Here is a 22,573-nt window from a genome sequence, read left to right on the forward strand (position 1 = left end):
TTTATAAGTCTTTTGGGTTGATTGAGAACATAGTTGTTGATCAATAATAAAAAAAATCCTCTAAAATACAACTTGCCCAATAATTCTGCAAAAGGTGTATATATATATATATATATATATATATATATGTATTGACAGTTTTTGGGTTTTGGTATTTGCAGTCAGAGCTAGAGGTTCCCACGGGCTGTGACTGAAAATAACCTGAGTGACACCACCCATTATCCCAGGGCTCATTCTCTGCCTGAAGCTCACAGCGGACGGTCATATTCTATGGCCGCCCGCGCGCTCTCACTTCAGATGTAGCAGAGCCAAAATCGTTGTGGGAACTCATGTAGATGATTATTTCGGACCTGGTTGTTTTTTAAGTTAATAAAGGGGTGAATGAGGGTTTTTTTAAAATTTTATTTAAAATAAAGGACTTTTTTCATTGTTTGTGTTTATCTGTTTTCACTTACAGATTAGTAATGGGGGGTCTCATAGACGCTCCCCATTACTAATCTAGGGCTTACTGGCAGCTGTGAGCTGTTATTAACACGTTATTGCCCCTTATTTTGATACACAGCCAAGATAAGCGCATGGCTGGGATTTGCAGCCTGTAGCCATATGCTTTATCTGTGCTGGGTATCATATGAGACCCACAAACATCACCTCAGATAGGTTGCAGTCAGATACGCTGTCACACAGGATGGAGGCACGTCTGACTGCAACCAATCTGCAAACCAAGAGACTCATGGACTGCTGGTGGGTGGGGGAAGCAGTGCAAATGTATGAAGGATATGAGCGGCCCTGGAAGTAGTGTTAGAGCTGCGCGGAGACTGTTACGTATAACGCACTTACTTACATCCCCATATACTACCATTTTAAAGTGCCAGATTCTGGTCCCCATAGACTTATATGGGGACTGGTGTAAGTCCAGATATCCAGAATAAATTCCTGGCCTAAACCAGGTTTTTTGTTTTTTTTTTGTTTTGCTTTTTTAATCTGGTTGGACTTGTTGATCCCGGTTATCTTCATGTCCGTACATCACTACCCTACATATAAAATGCTGAATTTCATAGCATTGCAAAAATCACAAATCAGGTGGTACTCGGCCATACCTTGCTGTCACTGGAGGCATTTAATAGCCACATAAGAATAGTTGAAGTGCCAACGCATATTCCTTGATAACTTTCAAATTCTGGTAGTTTGGAATTACGCCATATAGGTCTTCTATGTGCACCCTGATACAGAGGCGTAGCTAAGGATTTGGTTCAGGGGGAGAGCAAAATTTCTTAGTGGGCCCGTAATCAGGTAACCTTGATTAAAACAAAGGTGACTCACCTGAATAATGGATCTAGGATAACCTCAGTAGATGACTGTTACTAAAAAAAGTCTCTATACAAAGGCCAACACTGATATTACTGCCATATGGTGACTAGTGATGAGCGAGTATGCTTGTTACTACTCGGTACTCGCACGAGTATCACTGTACTCGGGCTACTCGGCGGGGACCGAGTAATCTCGCGATACTCGTGCTGTACTCGTGGTCTTCATCCCTGCATGTTGGCGCTCTTTTGAGAGCCAGCCCTCATGCAGGGATTGGCTGGCAGACCACTGCAATGCCACAGCCCTGTTAGTTGTGGAATTGCAGTGATTGGCCGGCCTGCACAGCGTGACCGAGCCTTTATACCGGCGGGCGCGCTGTGCTCTGCACACAGCCATCCAGACAGTGAGTGCAGGGAGAGTGTTGCTGCTTCAGGGAAAGGTTTGCGGCCCTTTATAGTTAGTTCCGGAGCAGGGTTGCAAACAGTGTGACCAGAAGTCCTTCTCAGGACTATTATAGTTGTATACAGGCAGGAAGGGTATAGCCAGGTCGGAGTACAGTAGCAGAGTCCTTCTCAGGACTATTGTTGCTGTATACAGGCAGGGTATAGCCAGGTCGGAATACAGGCTAGTGACCAGAAGAGTCCTTGTCAGGACTATTGTAGCAGTATACAGGCAGGCAGGCTGGCAGGGTATATAGCCATTCCTAGTGGTGACCGTATACCAGCCTTCATCATATCTGGGGCTGGTGTACACAGTCTAAACCAGTCCAGATAGTGTCAGACTTCTCAGTAATTGTCGCTCCTAAAAACCTGTTAGGTTCTTAGTGCGTCCGTGCTTGCATTTAAAAACCGCACGTGTGTGCCTGTCGGTGGCAGCGTACAGGTGCACGTTTTGCACAAACTATTATATAACGCACAAGTCTAGTGAATAATACACGTCAGTCAGCAATGTCTGATAGTGTCAGACTTCTCAGTAATTGTCGCTCCTAAAAACCTGTTAGGTTCTTAGTGCATCCGTGCTTGCATTTAAAAACCGCACGTGTGTGCCTGTCGGTGGCAGCGTACAGGTGCACGTTTTGCACAAACTATTATATAACGCACAAGTCTAGTGAATAATACACGTCAGTCAGCAGTGTCTGATAGTGTCAGACTTCTCAGTAATTGTCGCTCCTAAAAACCTGTTAGGTTCTTAGTGCATCCGTGCTTGCATTTAAAAAACGCACGTGTGTGCCTGTCGGTGGCAGCGTACAGGTGCACGTTTTGCACAAACTATTATATAACGCACAAGTCTAGTGAATAATACACGTCAGTCAGCAGTGTCTGATAGTGTCAGACTTCTCAGTAATTGTCGCTCCTAAAAACCTGTTAGGTTCTTAGTGCGTCCGTGCTTGCATTTAAAAACCACACGTGTGTGCCTGTCGGTGGCAGCGTACAGGTGCACGTTTTGCACAAACTATTATATAACGCACAAGTCTAGTGAATAATACACGTCAGTCAGCAGTGTCTGATAGTGTCAGACTTCTCAGTAATTGTCGCTCCTAAAAACCTGTTAGGTTCTTAGTGCGTCCGTGCTTGCATTTAAAAACCACATGTGTGTGGCAGTCGGTGGCAGCGTCAGGCTCTATATTGTCCCTGGATAGAGACGTGCATGATGGCCTGTAAACCTGAAGTGCCCATTGTAAGGAAGTGGGTCTATTGTAGTATAGCCCTTAGGCAGGGCAGCCAAAAATTTGGAGGCTCCACATTGTCCCTGGATAGAGATGTGCATGAGGGCCTCAAAACATTGTTCCCATTGCAAAGGAGTGGGTCTCCTGTCGTTGTAATGCCCATTCTGAAAGAATGGGCGAAAAAATTTACCACTGGGGGTATACCTGAAACAACGGCCTAACTATTGTAACGGTCATCATGATGGCGCATGAGGAGAAGGAGGAGCAGTCCAGCGATTAGCCAAAGTCCAGAAGTGTGTTACCATGGGTGAGTGGAGGTACATGGCAAATTCCCGTTACAAACTTTAAATTCCGCTGTCATTTGCTGGTGGTGTGGTGAAGTCTGGCCCAATCCAACCCTTGTTCATCTTGATCAGAGTCAGCCTGTCAGCATTTTCAGTTGACAGGCGGGTGCGTTTATCTGTAATGATTCCACCTGCGGCACTAAAAACACGCTGTGACAAAACGCTAGCGGCAGGGCAGGCCAGGACTTCAAAGGCGTAGAGAGCCAATTCATGCCACGTGTCCAGCTTGGATACCCATTAATTGTAAGGCACAGAGGAATGTCGGAGTACAGTTGTTTGATCTGCAAGGTACTCCTTGAGCATCTGGGCAAACTTAGGATTTCTTGTGGCACTACCCCGCACCTCGGGGGCTGTGGTATGTGAGGGGCTGAGAAAACTGTCCCACATCTTGAAGACTGTTCCCCTACCTCTGGCGGATTGGACTTGTGCCCCTCTCGGCTGTACGCCTTGGTTGTCCACTGATTCCTGACCTATGCCGCTAGCGTTTTGTGAGGGAAATGCTTTGCCTACTTCCGTGACTATGGCCTTCTGGAACTGCTGCATTTTGCCTGACCTCTCCGCCTCGGGAATAAGAGACATAAAGTTCTCCTTTTAGCGTGGGTCTAACAGTGTTACCAACCAGTAATGATTGTCGGCCAAGATGTTCTTAACGCGAGGGTCACGAGACAGGCAGCTTACCATAAAGTCAGCAATGTGTGCCAGACTCTTAACAGCCATCACTTCAGTATCCTGACCAACACGATGACTGAACATGCTGTCCTCCTCCTCCTCCTCCTCCTCCTCATCATCTACCTGTCCTCTGGCGAGCCACGCTGAACCGAGGATATGACTGCATGTCATATCCTCAATTTGGCCGGAGAGTTGCTCCATGTCTTCATCCTCCTCCTCGTCATAGTCCTCCACTGCACGTTGTGATGAGACGAGGCTGGGCTGTGTGTTATCACCCACACCCACTACTGTTTCTTGCTCAAACTCATCGCGCTCCGCCTGCAATGCATCATGGTTGTTCTTTTGAGCAGAGACCATTTTAGAAGGCAGAGAAGCGGTATGGTGACGCTAATAATGTCGTCATCGCCGCTCACCATCTTGGTGGAGTCCTCAAAGTTTTGGCGGATGGTACATAGGTCGGACATCCATCTCCACTCCTCAGGTGTTATGTGTGGAGTTTGACCCATTTCCCTACGGCTTAGGTGATGCAGGTACTCAACAACTGCCCTCTTCTGCTCACATATCCTGACCAACATGTGCAGAGTTGAATTCCAACGCGTGGCGACATCACACACCAGTCTGTGAGCCGGAAGATGCAAATGGCGCTGAAAGCCGGCAAGGCCGGCTGAAGCAGTAGGTGACTTTCGAAAATGTGCAGACAGGCGGCGAACTTTTACCAGCAGATCAGACAGCTCTGGGTATGACTTTAGAAACCGCTGAACCACGAGGTTGAGCACATGGGCCACGCATGGACCATGTGTCAGCTGGCCTCGCCTCAAAGCCGCCACCAGGTTCCGGCCATTGTCACAGAAAACCTTTCCTGGCTTTAGGTTCAGAGGTGTGAGCCAGTGATCTGCATGCTGTTTCAGAGCTGTCCACACCTCTTCTGCATTGTGGGGTTTGTCACCTATGAAGATTAGCTTCAGCACAGCCTGTTGCCGCTTCGCCGAGGCAGTGCTGCAGTGCTTCTGTGTCACCCTGGACAAGCCAGGGGCCACAGAGCACAACACTTACACACCCCACACTCCCTGCAGGCACATCATAGTCAAAACACAAAATCCTTGTTGCCTTCCCCAGGGGCTGTTGTCCACACCAGGGGGTGGAGCCAGGCGGTTGGTCTCCACCCACCAAGGAGTTCACAGTCCTGGAGGAGGGAAAACACAGGCAGTGAGAGTTAAGCTAAGGAAGTGGAAGGAGGAAAGTAGTAGAGAGGAGAAAAGTGACAGCAAAGAGCCTGAAGTTGGTCTGGGTGTGTGGCCCGGACAGGACAGCAAGGTTGGCAGGATGTGGTGACCGTCTGCAGTGGAGGCCGATTGGAGTCTGCCGTAAGGACCGTGGACGGGTGGTGACCCGGCCGTACCGGACCGGTATACAAAGAGAAGCCAGCACCATTGGCAGGGGCCTTTCGGATCCCGGCAAGGCTTGGTGTCGCCGTGAATTTGCCAAATCCGTTAGTGAAGGGGACCTCCGGGTTTCCAAACAGCCAAGTCCCGATAGAAGGCAACCGTCCAACCGTGAAGGGGAGACACCGCCACCGCCAAGGGCAACCGTCTCCCAGGGCCAGCGCCTGTGGGCAAAAGGGGCTCCTCCGGCCCATATCCAGGTCGGGGAGCGGGTTACTGGTGGGAAACCATCACTACCAACACTGAACTTAGGTGCAGGGAGAGACAGTCATCACTAACCTGCAGGGAGGAACAACCGCAGCCGTCCGAGGAACCCGTCCATCCAGCCACTTGTTTTACCGTGAACTGTGTCATCATCATTGGGCTGAGTGAGTACCTCCGTGCCGTGCGGCACAGCGATGCCCCTGCGACCCTGCACCACATCAGGCCCCGCAACCCGCCTGTCATCCATCTCTACCCCATCACCGGGCCCCGGGACAACCAACCCCCCTACCCACGGAGGGGAGAAATAACAACAAAGCTGCTCCCTGTCACAGGCTCCCGGGATCCCCGTCCAGAGCAGCGGTGGTGTCCACACAATCACCACAACCGTGGGTGGCGTCACGGACAATATCCCCAAAACCCAAACCACCCCATTTCACTCACGGGCGAGGAGCGCTGCTCGAGACCCCGGGATCCGGCCATCGCTTGAGCCACCGAGCAGCAGCAGCCGTAGAGCAGCGGCAGCCGGACCCGAGCAGTGGGAGAGCGCAGCGTCCCCTCCTCCGCCCGCGACACTTCCAGCTTGGGACTGGTGTGGAGGGTAAAGTGGATGAGGATGCGCAGGAGGAGGAGGAGGCTGAGGAGCATGACATTCCGGAGCTGTAGAGTGTGGGTGAAACCCTGACTGAGGTAGGGCCTGCAAAACTTGGTGTGGGAAGGACGTGTTCCGTCCCTCGCTCAGACTGGGTCCCAGCTTCCACAATATTAACCCAGTGTGCCGTCAACGAGATGTAGCGGCCTTGCCCACAAGCACTTGTCCACGTGTCTGTGGTTAGGTGGACTTTGGCTGAAACAGCGTTGTTCAGGGCACGTGTGATGTTTTGTGACAAGTGGTTATGCAATGCGGGGACAGCACACCGGGAGAAATAGTGGCGGCTGGGGACCGAGTAACGTGGGACAGCTGCCACCATCAGGTCGCGGAATGCTTCTGTCTCCACCAGCCTAAAAGGCAACATTTCCAGCACAAGCAGTCGCGAAATGTTATCATTTAGAAGTGTGGCATTTGGGCGTTGGCAGTGTATTTGCGCCTGCGTTCAAAGGTTTGCTGAATGGATAACTGAACGCTGCGCTGGGACAAGGACGTGCTTGATGATGGTGTTATTTCTGCGTGGGCAACTGCAGGTGCAGGGCCGGAGGAGGCTTGTTCGCGGGCAGCATGGACAGGGGATTGGCTCGCATGCACAACCAGCAAAGACGTATCAGTGACATCAGCAAGCACTGCTCCTCGACTCTGTTGTACATCCCACAAAGTCGGGTGCTTGGCTGACATGTGCTTGATCATGCTGGTGGTGGTCAGGCTGCTAGTTTTGGTTCCCCTGCTGATGCTGGCATGGCAGGTGTTGCAAATGGCCTTTTTAGAATCATCTGGAGCCAACTTAAAAAACTGCCAGACTCGGGAAGACCTAACATTTGTACAGGCACCTTGTGTCGTGTTGTTGTTCCGGGGAACGGTTGCCTGACGTCTGCCTGGGGCCACCACCCTGCTTCTTACTGCCTGTTGGGATGCTACACCTCCCTCCCCCTGTGCGCTGCTGTCCTCGCTCTGAATATCCTCCTGCCAGGTTGGGTCAGTTACTGGATCATCCACCACGTCGTCTTCCTCTTCCGCACCCTGCTCCTCCTCCTGACTTCCTGACAATTGTGTCTCATCATCGTCCACCCCTTGTTGAGACACGTTGCCAACTTCGTGAGAATATGGCTTCTCAAATATTTGGGCATCTGTACATACAATCTCGTCATGGCCCACTTCAACAGGAGCTGGCGAGAAGCCAGAATGTGTGAATGGAAACGTGAACAGCTCTTCCGAGTGTCCAAGTGTGGGATCAGTAATGTCCATGGACGTGTACTCGGCCTGGTGGTAGGAAGGAGGATCAGGTTCTGAAATGTGCGGTGCAGTATCACGGCTACTGACACTTGACCGTGTGGAAGACAGAGTGTTTGTGGTGGTGCCAATCTGACTGGAAGCATTATCCGCTATCCAACTAACAACCTGTTGACACTGGTCTTGGTTCAAGAGCGGTGTACTGCTGCGGTCCCCAAGAATTTGGGACAGGACATGCGAGCGAGTAGATGTGGCCCTTTGTTGTGGCGAAATTAGAGCTTGCACACGACCTCGGTCTCTGCCTGCACCACCATCACGTCCACTTCCTTGTTCGTTGCCAACGCCCTTGCGCATTTTGCAATGCTGTGCTGATGTGTATTCACTAGACTTGTGAGTTATATCCAAATTTTTGCAAAACGCACACAAGTGCACCTTAACGCTGCCACCAACAGGCACACACGTGCGGTTTTTAAATGCAAGCACGGAGGCACTAAGAACCTAACAGGTCTCTATCCAGGGACAACGTGGAGCCTCCCAATTTTTGGCTGCCCTGCCAAAGGGCTATACTACAATACACCCACTTCCTTACAATGGGCACTTCAGGTTTACAGGCCCTCATGCACGTCTCTATCCGGGGACAACGTGGAGACTCCCAATTTTTGGCTGCCCTGCCAAAGGGCTATACTACAATACACCCACTTCTTGACAATGGGCACTTCAGGTTTACAAGCCCTCATGCACGTCTCTATCCAGGGACAACGTGGAGCCTCCCAATTTTTGGCTGCCCTGCCAAAGGGCTATACTACAATACACCCACTTCCTGACAATGGACACTTCAGGTTTACAGGCCCTCATGCACGTCTCTATCCAGGGACAACGTGGAGCCTCCCAATTTTTGGCTGCCCTGCCAAAGGACTATACTACAATACACCCACTTCCTGACAATGGACACTTCAGGTTTACAGGCCCTCATGCACGTCTCTATCCAGGGACAACATGGAGCCTCCCAATTTTTGGCTGCCCTGCCAAAGGGCTATACTACAATACACCCACTTCCTGACAATGGACACTTCAGGTTTACAGGCCCTCATGCACGTCTCTATCCAGGGACAACGTGGAGCCTCCCAATTTTTGGCTGCCCTGCCAAAGGGCTATACTACAATACACCCACTTCCTTACAATGGGCACTTCAGGTTTACAGGCCCTCATGCACGTCTCTATCCAGGGACAATGTGGAGCCTCCCAATTTTTGGCTGCCCTGCCAAAGGGCTATACTACAATACACCCACTTCCTGACAATGGACACTTCAGGTTTACAGGCCCTCATGCACGTCTCTATCCAGGGACAACGTGGAGCCTCCCAATTTTTGGCTGCCCTGCCAAAGGGCTATACTACAATACACCCACTTCCTGACAATGGACACTTCAGGTTTACAGGCCCTCATGCACGTCTCTATCCAGGGACAACGTGGAGCCTCCCAATTTTTGGCTGCCCTGCCAAAGGGCTATACTACAATACACCCACTTCCTGACAATGGACACTTCAGGTTTACAGGCCCTCATGCACGTCTCTATCCAGGGACAACGTGGAGCCTCCCAATTTTTGGCTGCCCTGCCAAAGGGCTATACTACAATACACCCACTTCCTGACAATGGACACTTCAGGTTTACAGGCCCTCATGCACGTCTCTATCCAGGGACAACGTGGAGCCTCCCAATTTTTGGCTGCCCTGCCAAAGGGCTATACTACAATACACCCACTTCCTTACAATGGGCACTTCAGGTTTACAGGCCCTCATGCACGTCTCTATCCAGGGACAACGTGGAGCCTCCCAATTTTTGGTTGCCCTGCCAAAGGGCTATACTACAATACACCCACTTCCTGACAATGGACACTTCAGGTTTACAGGCCCTCATGCACGTCTCTATCCAGGGACAACGTGGAGCCTCCCAATTTTTGGCTGCCCTGCCAAAGGGCTATACTACAATACACCCACTTCCTGACAATGGACACTTCAGGTTTACAGGCCCTCATGCATGTTTCTATCCAGGGACAACGTGGAGCCTCCCAATTTTTGGCTGCCCTGCCAAAGGGCTATACTACAATACACCCACTTCCTTACAATGGGCACTTCAGGTTTACAGGCCCTCATGCATGTCTCTATCCAGGGACAACGTGGAGCCTCCCAATTTTTGGCTGCCCTGCCAAAGGGCTATACTACAATACACCCACTTCTTGACAATGGACACTTCAGGTTTACAAGCCCTCATGCACGTCTCTATCCAGGGACAACGTGGAGCCTCCCAATTTTTGGCTGCCCTGCCAAAGGGCTATACTACAATACACCCACTTCCTGACAATGGACACTTCAGGTTTACAGGCCCTCATGCACGTCTCTATCCAGGGACAACGTGGAGCCTCCCAATTTTTGGCTGCCCTGCCAAAGGGCTATACTACAATACACCCACTTCCTGACAATGGACACTTCAGATTTACAGGCCCTCATGCACGTCTCTATCCAGGAACAACGTGGAGCCTCCCAATTTTTGGCTGCCCTGCCAAAGGGCTATACTACAATACACCCACTTCCTGACAATGGACACTTCAGGTTTACAGGCCCTCATGCATGTCTCTATCCAGGGACAACGTGGAGCCTCCCAATTTTTGGCTGCCCTGCCAAAGGGCTATACTACAATACACCCACTTCCTTACAATGGGCACTTCAGGTTTACAGGCCCTCATGCACGTCTCTATCCAGGGACAACGTGGAGCCTCCCAATTTTTGGCTGCCCTGCCAAAGGGCTATACTACAATACACCCACTTCCTGACAATGGACACTTCAGGTTTACAGGCCCTCATGCACGTCTCTATCCAGGGACAACGTGGAGCCTCCCAATTTTTGGCTGCCCTGCCAAAGGGCTATACTACAATTCACCCACTTCCTGACAATGGACACTTCAGGTTTACAGGCCCTCATGCACGTCTCTATCCAGGGACAACGTGGAGCCTCCCAATTTTTGGCTGCCCTGCCAAAGGGCTATACTACAATACACCCACTTCCTTACAATGGGCACTTCAGGTTTACAGGCCCTCATGCACGTCTCTATCCAGGGACAATGTGGAGCCTCCCAATTTTTGGCTGCCCTGCTAAAGGGCTATACTACAATACACCCACTTCCTTACAATGGGCACTTCAGGTTTACAGGCCCTCATGCACGTCTCTATCCAGGGACAATGTGGAGCCTCCCAATTTTTGGCTGCCCTGCCAAATGGCTATACTACAATACACCCACTTCTTGACAATGGACACTTCAGATTTACAAGCTCTCATGCACGTCTCTATCCAGGGACAACGTGGAGCCTCCCAATTTTTGGCTGCCCTGCCAAAGGGCTATACTACAATACACCCACTTCCTGACAATGGACACTTCAGGTTTACAGGCCCTCATGCACGTCTCTATCCAGGGACAACGTGGAGCCTCCCAATTTTTGGCTGCCCTGCCAAAGGGCTATACTACAATACACCCACTTCCTGACAATGGACACTTCAGGTTTACAGGCCCTCATGCACGTCTCTATCCAGGGACAACGTGGAGCCTCCCAATTTTTGGCTGCCCTGCCAAAGGGCTATACTACAATACACCCACTTCCTTACAATGGGCACTTCAGGTTTACAGGCCCTCATGCACGTTTCTATCCAGGGACAATGTGGAGCCTCCCAATTTTTGGCTGCCCTGCCAAAGGGCTATACTACAATACACCCACTTCCTTACAATGGACACTTCAGGTTTACAGGCCCTCATGCACGTCTCTATCCAGGGACAACGTGGAGCCTCCCAATTTTTGGCTGCCCTGCCAAAGGGCTATACTACAATACACCCACTTCCTGACAATGGACACTACAGGTTTACAGGCCCTGATGCACGTCTCTATCCAGGGACAACGTGGAGCCTCCCAATTTTTGGCTGCCCTGCCAAAGGGCTATACTACAATACACCCACTTCCTGACAATGGACACTTCAGGTTTACAGGCCCTCATGCACGTCTCTATCCAGGGACAACGTGGAGCCTCCCAATTTTTGGCTGCCCTGCCAAAGGGCTATACTACAATACACCCACTTCCTTACAATGGGCACTTCAGGTTTACAGGCCCTCATGCACGTCTCTATCCAGGGACAACGTGGAGCCTCCCAATTTTTGGCTGCCCTGCCAAAGGGCTATACTACAATACACCCACTTCCTGACAATGGACACTTCAGGTTTACAGGCCCTCATGCACGTCTCTATCCAGGGACAACGTGGAGCCTCCCAATTTTTGGCTGCCCTGCCAAAGGGCTATACTACAATACACCCACTTCCTGACAATGGACACTTCAGGTTTACAGGCCCTCATGCACGTCTCTATCCAGGGACAACGTGGAGCCTCCCAATTTTTGGCTGCCCTGCCAAAGGGCTATACTACAATACACCCACTTCCTGACAATGGACACTTCAGGTTTACAGACCCTCATGCACGTGTCTATCCAGGGACAACGTGGAGCCTCCCAATTTTTGGCTGCCCTGCCAAAGGGCTATACTACAATACACCCACTTCCTTACAATGGGCACTTCAGGTTTACAGGCCCTCATGCACGTCTCTATCCAGGGACAACGTGGAGCCTCCCAATTTTTGGCTGCCCTGCCAAAGGGCTATACTACAATACACCCACTTCCTGACAATGGACACTTCAGGTTTACAGGCCCTCATGCACGTCTCTATCCAGGGACAACGTGGAGCCTCACAATTTTTGGCTGCCCTGCCAATGGGCTATACTACAATAGACCCACTTCCTTACAATGGGCACTTCAGGTTTACAGGCCCTCATGCACGTCTCTATCCAGGGACAACGTGGAGCCTCCCAATTTTTGGCTGCCCTGCCAAAGGGCTATACTACAATAGACCCACTTCCTTACAATGGGCACTTCAGGTTTACAGGCCCTCATGCACGTCTGTATGCAGGGGCATTGGTGAACCTCACAATTTTGGACTGCCCTGGCAAAGGAAAATACTACAAAGACTCACTTCCTCAAAATGGGCACATTAGACTCAAGAGGCCTTCATGTACGTCTCTTCTCAGGGACATCGGAGTGCCACACAATGTTTTACGTAAAATCTTGCATGTATTAATCTCAAAAAGTAACATACACCAGCTCTATCTCACTATTGGGTATGTGCCCTTAACATTTCTGCCATGAAAATTCATTTTGGTGTCATTTTTGAAGGTTTTCTGGTGAGTCCGTAAAAATGGCGTAAAACGCGGACAAAATTTTTCACAGCTGTGACTTTTGAGTGATAAATGCTTCAAGGGGTCTTCCCTATGCTGTTGCCATGTCATTTGAGCACTCTTCTGAGACTTTTGTGACATTTTTAGGGTTTCTACATGCTGCCGGGGGTCATTTCATAAAAATACTCGGGTCTCCCATAGGATAACATTGGGCTCGGTGCTTGGGCCGAGTACACGCGTATCTTGGGATGCTCAGCCCGAGCCTCGAGCACCCGAGCCTTTTAGTACTCGCTCATCACTAATGGTGACCATATAATGTTATGCAGTCCTGCAGAACATGTTAGATATTACAGTACATAATTTCAAGCTAACATTCTTTCTGGAAGAGTCATTCACTTTTCAAGGTTTTTCAATCTGGCCCAGACCGACATGACAACTTTTCCAGCCACAATTCTTCTGTAGAGATTACAACAGAGATACATCTGTTTTCTCACATTTCTAGCAGCATCCCCAACAATCCCTAACCTGCACAAAGTCCTCATCTTACTACCATCTCAATGCTGAGACACTGCTGCCATTTCTGTCTATATTACTGCACCTATTGTGTGGTACTGTGTGCCCTCTAGAAGGTAAAACAAACCTTTATGATCTATTAATGCTTTGTGCAAGTGCTCTATAAACCGATGCCCACATTTTTTCCCCCAGAAAGTAAATGATGCTCTATGTGTGCCCCTTTGACAGTCACAATAACCTGAATGCCCCTATAACAATTTGTCCACTTAACATTTAATATCTCCCCTGTACAGCTCTTCTCTACAGAATATGATGTTTTCAGATACAGAGTATAATGCCTCCACACTGTACAAAGGCCCCACATTAGCTCCCACACTGTATCATGGATCTCTCACTGTATGATGGCCCCTTTATAGTAGTCCTCACAATGTATGATGGCTTCCATACTAATCCCCACACTGTATGATGACTACAACCGTAGCCTACACTCTATCATGGCCCCTCAGTAGCCCCCACTCTGTATCATGACTTCTTTGTAGCCCCCACCCCACTATTATCATGACACAATTTGTAGCCCCTACAATGTATCATGGTCCCCTTAATAGCCTGTATACCAATCTAGGATACTCAAAGTAGATATTATCATAAAACCTCAGTCTTAACTACTTTTTAATATATATATATATATTTTTTTTAACGTTTATTGTCGATATCAAAATTACATACATACATATACAAATTGCTTAAAAAATTGAGGAACAGGAGAGAAAGGAGGGGAGGGAGGGGTATTTTCCCTATCCTTTCCCTTCCTATATCATGGGGTTGGCGTCCTAATCGCAGTGACGCCCCCGTTGCACGATGACTCAACCCCTATGCTGTACCCTCCCTGGTTCTAATTAGAGTGCACTAACTCAAAGGAGTGTGATAACCCACAGAGAGAAAAGAGATACACTGTCTAAGGTGACTAATTTGCCTGTATCATCAGTTAGAGTTATCAGGGATTAAGGCTTATGGGTCGTTATATATATATCAGTCAGTCTGTGTGCTCAGTAGCAGATAGTAGGTAAATAAAAACAAAAAGAATTGCTGTCCAAGAATTGCCCCACGCTTTTCGCCCTTTATGGTACTAATAATCCCAGGGCTCATCAGGGGCGTCTCAACTAGATTCTTGAAGGGTTCTGTTAGTTTATTCCAATCTATATTAAGATAACAGATAAACTTTGTTGCCTTAAAGTCCAACGATAGTCCTCATAAAAAAAAAAAAATATATACAAAAGTAGTTAAGACTGAGGTTTTATGATATCCCCTTAATAGCCCCCACAATGTTAAGGTCCTGTTAGTAGCCCCCACACTCTGATAACCCCCTAATATGTAATCTATGTAGCCGCTACTATGTATGATTGCCACACTTTAGTAGCCTCTACTATTTATGGGTTCTTCCTTAATAGCCCCCACTATTTCTACAGGCCCCTTTAATAGCCCCCAATATTTTTGCAGGGCCGCTACACATTATGACCATAACACAATTTAAAAAGAAAAAAATAAACATCATATACTCACCTTACCCCAGCGAGTTCAGTAGCAGCAGACAGAAGCAGGTCCCAGGCAGACGAATGCGGTGATATCATTGTGCTGGGACTCACATATTGAGCGTGCCTTACAGCCTACAGAATGGGGATCGAGTCGGAAACATGTCTGTATTTTTTAGAACAATTTACATTTCACTAACAAATATACCTATAAAGAGAAAAATCAGAAAAACTGACAATTTTGCAGTGGTCTCTTAATTTTTGCCAGAGCTGTATATTCTATGCAATATTTTTCTTGCCTTGTTGCATACCGTATTTTTCGGACCATAAGACGCACTTTTTTCCCCCCAAATGTTGGGGGAAAGTGGGGGTGTGCGTCTTATGGTCTGACTATAGGGCTGCGGCCGGGAATGTGGGTGCTGCGGTGGAGCGGGCTATCGGGGGCACGAGCAGGCAGCAGCAGCGCCTGCCGTGACCACGTGGGCCCGCTCATTACATATGCACGCCCATCCTCCCGCCCATCATCTCTCAGCGAAACCGGCGCTGACAGGTGGGCGGAGTGATGGGCAGGGGGGTGCGCGCATATTTAACAGCCGGACGTGATCACCCCTGACAACTACAGCCTGGAGTGATCATGTGCGGCTGTATTCACTGCTCCCCGTACATCATAATCAGCGCAGGGAGCAGTGAATCAGTGTACTCACCCGTCACCGTGTGTGGAGCCGTCCCCCTGCAGCATCGCGCGATGTCTTCCTGTCTGTGCCGGTCAGCTGATCTGGACACTGACGTCATCGCCGTGTGCGCCGTTAGTGTCCACCAGCTCAGCTGACCGGCACAGACAGGAAGACATCGCGCGATGCTGCAGACAACGGTGACTGCTCCACACACGGTGACGGCTCCACACAGCGGCGCTGCAGCTGAGACAGAGATCGGTGCTTCAGGGAGTGAGGAAAGGTGAGTATAAACGTTTATTTTTTTTTTCTGTGCCACAGGCCATATACCAGGATGGGGGTATATCATGAGCAGGATGGCTGGGGGAATATCATGAGCAGGATGGATGGGGGGTATATTGTGAGCAGGATGGATGGGGGGTATATTATGAGCAGGATGCGGGTATATTATGAGCAGGATGCGGGTATATGAGCAGGATCATATACAAGGCAGGAGGATCCTTACTAGAATGGGGTACCTTAGTAGAGAATTTGGGGACATTACCCCCATAACAGTGTCAGCAGCAGATCCTCGCCCCATAACAGTGTGTCATGACCATATTTTTTGGTTAAAATTTTATTTTCCTATTTTCCTCCTCTAAAACCAGGGTGCGTCTTATGGTCAGGTGCGTCTTATAGTCCGAAAAATACGGTAGATATCAAATCTTAGGGTATGTGTCCTCGATCAGAACTCGCTGCATTCAGAACGTAGCGAGTCCTGACCGGGGGGTCCGCGAGTCTCCTCCGCAGGAGACCGCAGCTGTCAGTACCCACGATCAGGGTTCCGTGCACTGCGATCTCTTGCTTGTGTTCTCCGTATGGAGGACACAGGCAATTCCGCAGCAAATAATTGACGTGCTGTGGTCTGGAAAACCGCTCCGCAGGTCATTGTTTGCTGCAGAAAAAACAAGCATAGTGGGCACAGGATTTATAGAAATCCCGTACACTATCCTTGTACTGTACACCGCAGCGGTTTGAACGCAGCTCTGACGTATGCTGCATCCAAAACGCAAGCAAATACTGATCGTGGGCACGCACCCTTACACCTTGCTATTGTGCATTAAAAGTAGAAATGTGTGTCAATTTATAATTAACTCTTCTTTCTCTCCAACCAGGGCAAAATCGTAGCTCAAGGAAAGCTGCTGCTTCAAGATTTATTTCTTGTCAGTAATCAAGATGCAGGACTACACTACAAAGAAAGAAGAGTCTTTTTGTTTGAACAAATAGTTATCTTCAGTGAACCTTTAGATAAAAAACGAGGTTTTTCGACACCAAGCTTTTTATTTAAAAGTAGTATTAAGGTAAGTAACAACATACAAATAAAGAGATACGGGGCTGGAAAAACCCACATTTTCTTTTATATAATATAGATACATATTAAAAGGTTCCTTGCTCCACACAACAACCATATGCATGAAGAAAAAAAACAAAACAAAATTGTGCCTAAAGGGCACTGGACTCAAATCTAAACTAAATATCCAACTGCCTGCAAAATAGTTATCAAAAGAGTTTGACTATCATTTTTTTTAACAAAAACACAAATATATAGTGTGCACAGTCTCCTTAGCTAAGTCTCTAATACATACCGTCTATATTCAAATCTAGATACAGGGGCAGACCTGCCAAAAGTGAACAGGATACAAAAGCAATATACATAGATACATTCAGTAAATAAGAAAAACACAATTGTACAAGTGATAAATGCACTACAACATAATAAAGATGACCCTAGTTCTCAGAGAGTACCTGTAAAGTAATAATAAATGAGAACCTTGTTCCCTATATCAGAACGGGAGAGACCTGTGTGTGGACTGTTCGCCCCATGCGTTACACCATTAACAATGCTAGGTTTCCTCAGGGGTTCACTGACATCACACAAAAGGATATACTTATTTAGAAACGCCTACCAACTTTATCTGCAAAGACTTTGCAGAAGAAAGCAAAAGAACTGGATGTACAGGTAGTTTTCTCATCAATCCTCCCAATTGATGGTTATGGCATTGGGAGATGGAATAGGATCCTGGAAGTAAACAACTGGCTAAGGCCCGCAACACACATCCGTGCCTCCGGTACGTGTTTGGTACGTTTTTGCACGTACCGGAGACACGGAGACACGTTGACTAATGTTACTCAATGGGTGATGGCACACACGCGTAAAATCACACGGAACGTGTGTCCGTGTGATAAGTACGTGTGTGCTTTTTCCTGCACGGAAGACATGTCCATTTTTGGTGGTCAGCACGCAGGCACGGACACGCTAAAGTCTATGGGTCCGTGCCTTCATGGACGGCACACGGAGCATGTCCGTGTTCAGCACGTTTCATCCGTGCGCGTTTTTAAATGAGCTATGTCTTTTTTATTTTTTATTAAAGTCAGTATACTTACCTTTTTTTATGATGTTCTCAGTCATACTTACATTGGTGCTCGGTCTTTTTCTTTCCCCGGCTCCTACTTAACAATCCCCGATCATCAACGCTGTGAAGAACAGCTGTGCCAAAAATACGCGGCTTCAATTCATTTGAAAATGCCGGCCGCTCATTAATCAATCTCGCATTCCCTGCTTACCCCGCCCACAGGCACCTATGATTGGTTGCAGTTACACACGCCCCCACATTGAGTGGCAGCTGTCTCACTGCACCCAATCACAGCAGCTGGTGGGCGGGTATATACTGTCCAGTAAAATAAATAATTAAATAATTAAATAAAACGGCGTGCGGTCCCCCCTAATTTTGATACCAGCCAAGATCAAGCCATACGGCTGAAGGCTGGTATTCTGAGGATGGGGAGCCCCATGTTATGGGGAGCCCCCCAGCCTAACAATATCAGTCAGCAGCCGCCCAGAATTGCCGCATACAATAGATGCGACAGTTCTGGGACTCTACCCGGCTCTTCCCGAATTGTCCTGGTGCGTTGGCAATCGGGGTAATAAGGAGTTATTGGCAGCCCATAGCTGCTACATGAAGGTGACAGGAGCTGCAGAAGAACACCGCCGCTCCTGACAGCTCCACGCAGCAACTGAGGTGAGCCGCGTGATCAGCGATGATGTCACTCAGGTTACTCGCGGCCACCGCTGGATCCTCCAACTGTGACAGCAAGTCACCCGAGTGACAGCGATGAAGTCACAGGTGAGTTGAGGTCACGGGGGGTGGACTCAAGCTAGCCGCGGATAACCTGCATGACGGCAGCGCTAATTGCGCTGCTCACTTCAGTCACTCAGGGGATTAGCGGTCACCGGTGAGTCCTTCACGGGTGACCGCTAATCAGTACGCGACACAGACAGAGCCGCGGTATGACAATGAAGTCGGGTGAAGTTCACATTCATGTCTGCTGTCAGCGGGTATGTATCACCGACATTTTACATCACACACAGACATTTCACACGGACATTCCACGTACACACTCACGGACATTCCACACGCATACACGGACATTCCTACACGCACACATGGATAGCATACGCCATCACACGGATGTCATACATACCGGAGAAACGCCCATAAAAAACGGAACACGGACCTGAAAAAACGGACCTTGAGACACGTACGTTTTTTATGCGGAAGTGTCTTTTTGGCCTAGGAGGGCTTTAAACTAGAAGAAAAAGGGAGGAGAAGAAAAATACTTGAGAAGAACATGCAGCTGAAGGACATACTAAACATGGATACTAGATGTGGTAAAGAGGACAGAGGACAGGATACAGAGACGGAATCTAAGAAAAAGTGAGCCACAGAGCACAAATTAAAATGTTTTTACACAAATGTGCAAAGCATAGGAAATAAACAAGGAGAGCTAGAGCTCCTAATACAGAAAGAAAATTATAAATGAAGTAAACAATTCTGTAGTGGCCGCGCTCCCCATAGTAATGATTTTAAAAACTCTTGTCCTCAAATGGAATTTATTACTTAAACATACGGAAATAAAAAACGGATACAACGCATTTCAGCAGGAACAACCGCCTTCCTCAGGTATCTAAATAAAAATGCATCTCACTCTACTTTATAGATAAAAAAATAAATACAATTTACCTGGTATTCAAATAAGGGTGTGGATATAACCACAGCTGTATAATCAGTTTCTTAGTTCACTTCAACTCTAGTGGTTCATTAAAAACAAATCCACAAACAACAAATCACTTAAAAAATCATAAAACTAAAAACACTGTAAGCATTTATCAATAAAATTACTATCAATAGATTTATCAAATAAAAGGTAGTACAAAAAAATTAGATAAAAATTCTTTAAAAAACAAAATAAAAATATATATTTTTTTTTCTTCCTTTCTCCTTTACCTTTTTTCCATTATATTTACACAGGGATGTATACTATATTCTTTCCACAATATCATTAAGGCCATTGGGATGCAATGTTTGAAGGCGGTAAATCCAATATGTTTCTTTGCGATTGAGTAATGAATTTCTATTGATCGTTTCCATAGGTATCTGTTCTTAAGGTGTCACCCTTATATTAAAATTCTTATCATGCTTGAGTAGTATATGTCTTGATAAACTATGTTTTAAAAACCCATTTGTTGCTCTATTTCTGTGCCCGTTCATACGAGCACGTAATGTCTGTGTCGTGCGTCCCACATACTGTAGCCCACAGCTACAGTCGATAACATAAATAGTATAATTGCTATCGCAACTCAGATTTTGTTTTATTTTAATTAATTCGCCTGTACTTTTACTTGTAATCTGTTTTGCTCCATGGTTTATAATTCCACATGTATGACATTTCCTAGAACTACATCTAAAAACTCCAATCACCTGATCTTCATTTTTTTCTATCCTTGCTGATTTTTTTTTATTTTCTCTTAATCTACTTGGGGCTATTAAGCGTTTTATCGTTTTCCCCCTCCTAAATGTTATATTTGGTTCCTCAGGCAAATATTTTCCCAAAATAAGATCCCGTTTTAGAATATACCAATATTTTTTCAGAATCATACGTATCATCATATTCCCTCTATTATAGGTCATAATAAAATTTAATTTCCACCTGTCTCCTTCTCTGTCATTTGTTTTTTTACACATCACCTCATTTTTTTTTCCCTTCTTTCTTACTCAAAAAAATCCTCCTGTTTTTTTCCTCTGTTTTTTTTCATATATGGCATGAACCAATTTTTTGGGATATTTCTTTTCCTTAAATCTTTTCTTTAAAATGTCAGCCTGGGTTTCATAGTCTTTATCTTCAGTACAGTTTTTCCTGAGGCGAAAGAACTGACTGTATGGAATGTTTTCTTTCCATTTTTTATAATGGGCACTTCTGAAATCCAAAAATCCGTTGGAATCAAGTTTCTTAAAATGCGTTTTTGTGATGATACCAGTCCCCTTATGGCTAATTTCCAAATCTAAAAACACTATTTTTTCATTATTTATTTCTGAGGTACATGAAATACCCCAATCGTTTTTATTCAACGTATTTATCATTTCTATTGCTTCTGCTATTGTACCATTCCAGATATTTATCAGATCATCTATAAAACGCCTATGAAAAACTATTTTCTTTATATTTTCCAACTTACTTAAAACTGATGAGGACTCAAATTGCCCCATAAAAAGATTTGCGAAACTTGGTGTGACCCGAGTCCCCATCGCGGTCCCGAGCCGTTGTAGGTATAGTGACCCTTCAAAACCAAATACATTATGTCTTAAAATAAACCCTAAACCATTCAACAAAAAATTCTTTTGTTTAATTGCAAGCCCCATCTTTCTGAGATAATAATCTACCACACTAATTCCTCGATCATGACTCATATTGGAATATAATGCATTAACATCCATGGTAATAAAATAAAAATGTTCTTGCCATTCAATAGTTCTGAGATCATTGGTTAATTGTGTGGAATCTTTTAGATATGATGGTAAGGATTTAACAATGTCCTGTACAAAAAGGTCTATATAGTGAGATAAATTTGTAGTTAAGGAGCCAATTCCAGATATTATTGGTCTTCCTGGAGGGTTAACAGAATCTTTATGTACGTTTGGCAGATGGTAAAACAATGCCATTGTTGGTGTAGGAATCATCAAAAAATGTTTTTATTTATAATACTTTCCATAAAAGCTTCATTGATAAGTGATTTATATTCTTTTATATATATTTGTGTTGGATCATTATCTAGTCTTAAGTAATATTTAGCATCTGAGAGGATCCTATGCGCTTCTTCTATATAGTCTTTTCTATTTTGGACCACCACCCCGCCCCCTTTATCTGCTTGGCATATCACAATATTTGTGTTATTTTTTAAAACCTCCAGAGCCTCTTTCTCTTGCTTAGAAATATTGTTCAAATTTCTTCCTTTATTAAAAACACGTGTATTTTTATTTATTTTCTTACAATTACTATTTCTTATATCCTTCATTAATTTATCACCTTTATTTTCCTTGTTTCCTTCCATAAGTCTGAATTCCTCCTGAACCAATGCAAAAAACGTCTCTATATTATGTCCTCTATATTGTGTGGGGTAAAACCCCGATTTTGGCTGTACCTCTTTATGTATATAATTATTATAAATAATTTTAGAAGATTCCATATCATTCACTGATTTAATATTATTCATATTCAGTATTTTTTTTCTTCCAATAAAAAATGCCGTTTGAGGGTTAATTTTCGTGTAAAGGCGTTTAGATCGAAAAAAAGATCAAACGCATTTGCGTCCTGTGTCGGACAGAAATTTAAACCTTTACTTAAAATTTCTCTTTCTGATTCAGATAAAATATATGAGGATAAATTAAATATTTTTATTGTTGGTATAGATATGCCTTTGGATTCTCCAAGTTCAATTTCCTTATTTTTCTTTTTCTTTCTTCGATTTTTCCTTTCTTTCTTTTTTATTGTGTACCCTTTTCCTCTCGATCCCCTTGCCCTATTTTTCTTTTTTTTGCTCTTTGGTCTACTAATGGTACAAAATAATTTGTTATATGATTCCTTTGTACTGGGCTCAGGTTCTGAGCTAACTGGGAGCAGCTGATTACAGGGGGTAAAATCACTATCTCTGATGTATTTGGTCTTGTTGGACCTATTTCTAAAAAAGAAATATGTGATGGTATTGATGA

General features: G+C 46.2%; 1 protein-coding gene across 2 annotated transcripts in view; it reads left to right on the forward strand.

Moving 5' to 3' along the window:
- Positions 1–22,573, forward strand: part of TRIO (trio Rho guanine nucleotide exchange factor) — a 3,493,742-nt gene that overhangs the window by 2,518,653 nt on the left and 952,516 nt on the right. For both annotated transcript variants that reach the window (XM_075314973.1, XM_075314976.1), the window contains exon 51: positions 16,643–16,828. In XM_075314973.1, coding sequence (XP_075171088.1) covers positions 16,643–16,828 — 186 coding nt within the window. The remainder of the gene's footprint in view (positions 1–16,642; positions 16,829–22,573) is intronic.

The sequence above is a fragment of the Anomaloglossus baeobatrachus genome, chromosome 6, assembly GCF_048569485.1.
Source record: "Anomaloglossus baeobatrachus isolate aAnoBae1 chromosome 6, aAnoBae1.hap1, whole genome shotgun sequence".
NCBI classification, from domain to species: Eukaryota; Metazoa; Chordata; class Amphibia; order Anura; family Aromobatidae; genus Anomaloglossus; species Anomaloglossus baeobatrachus.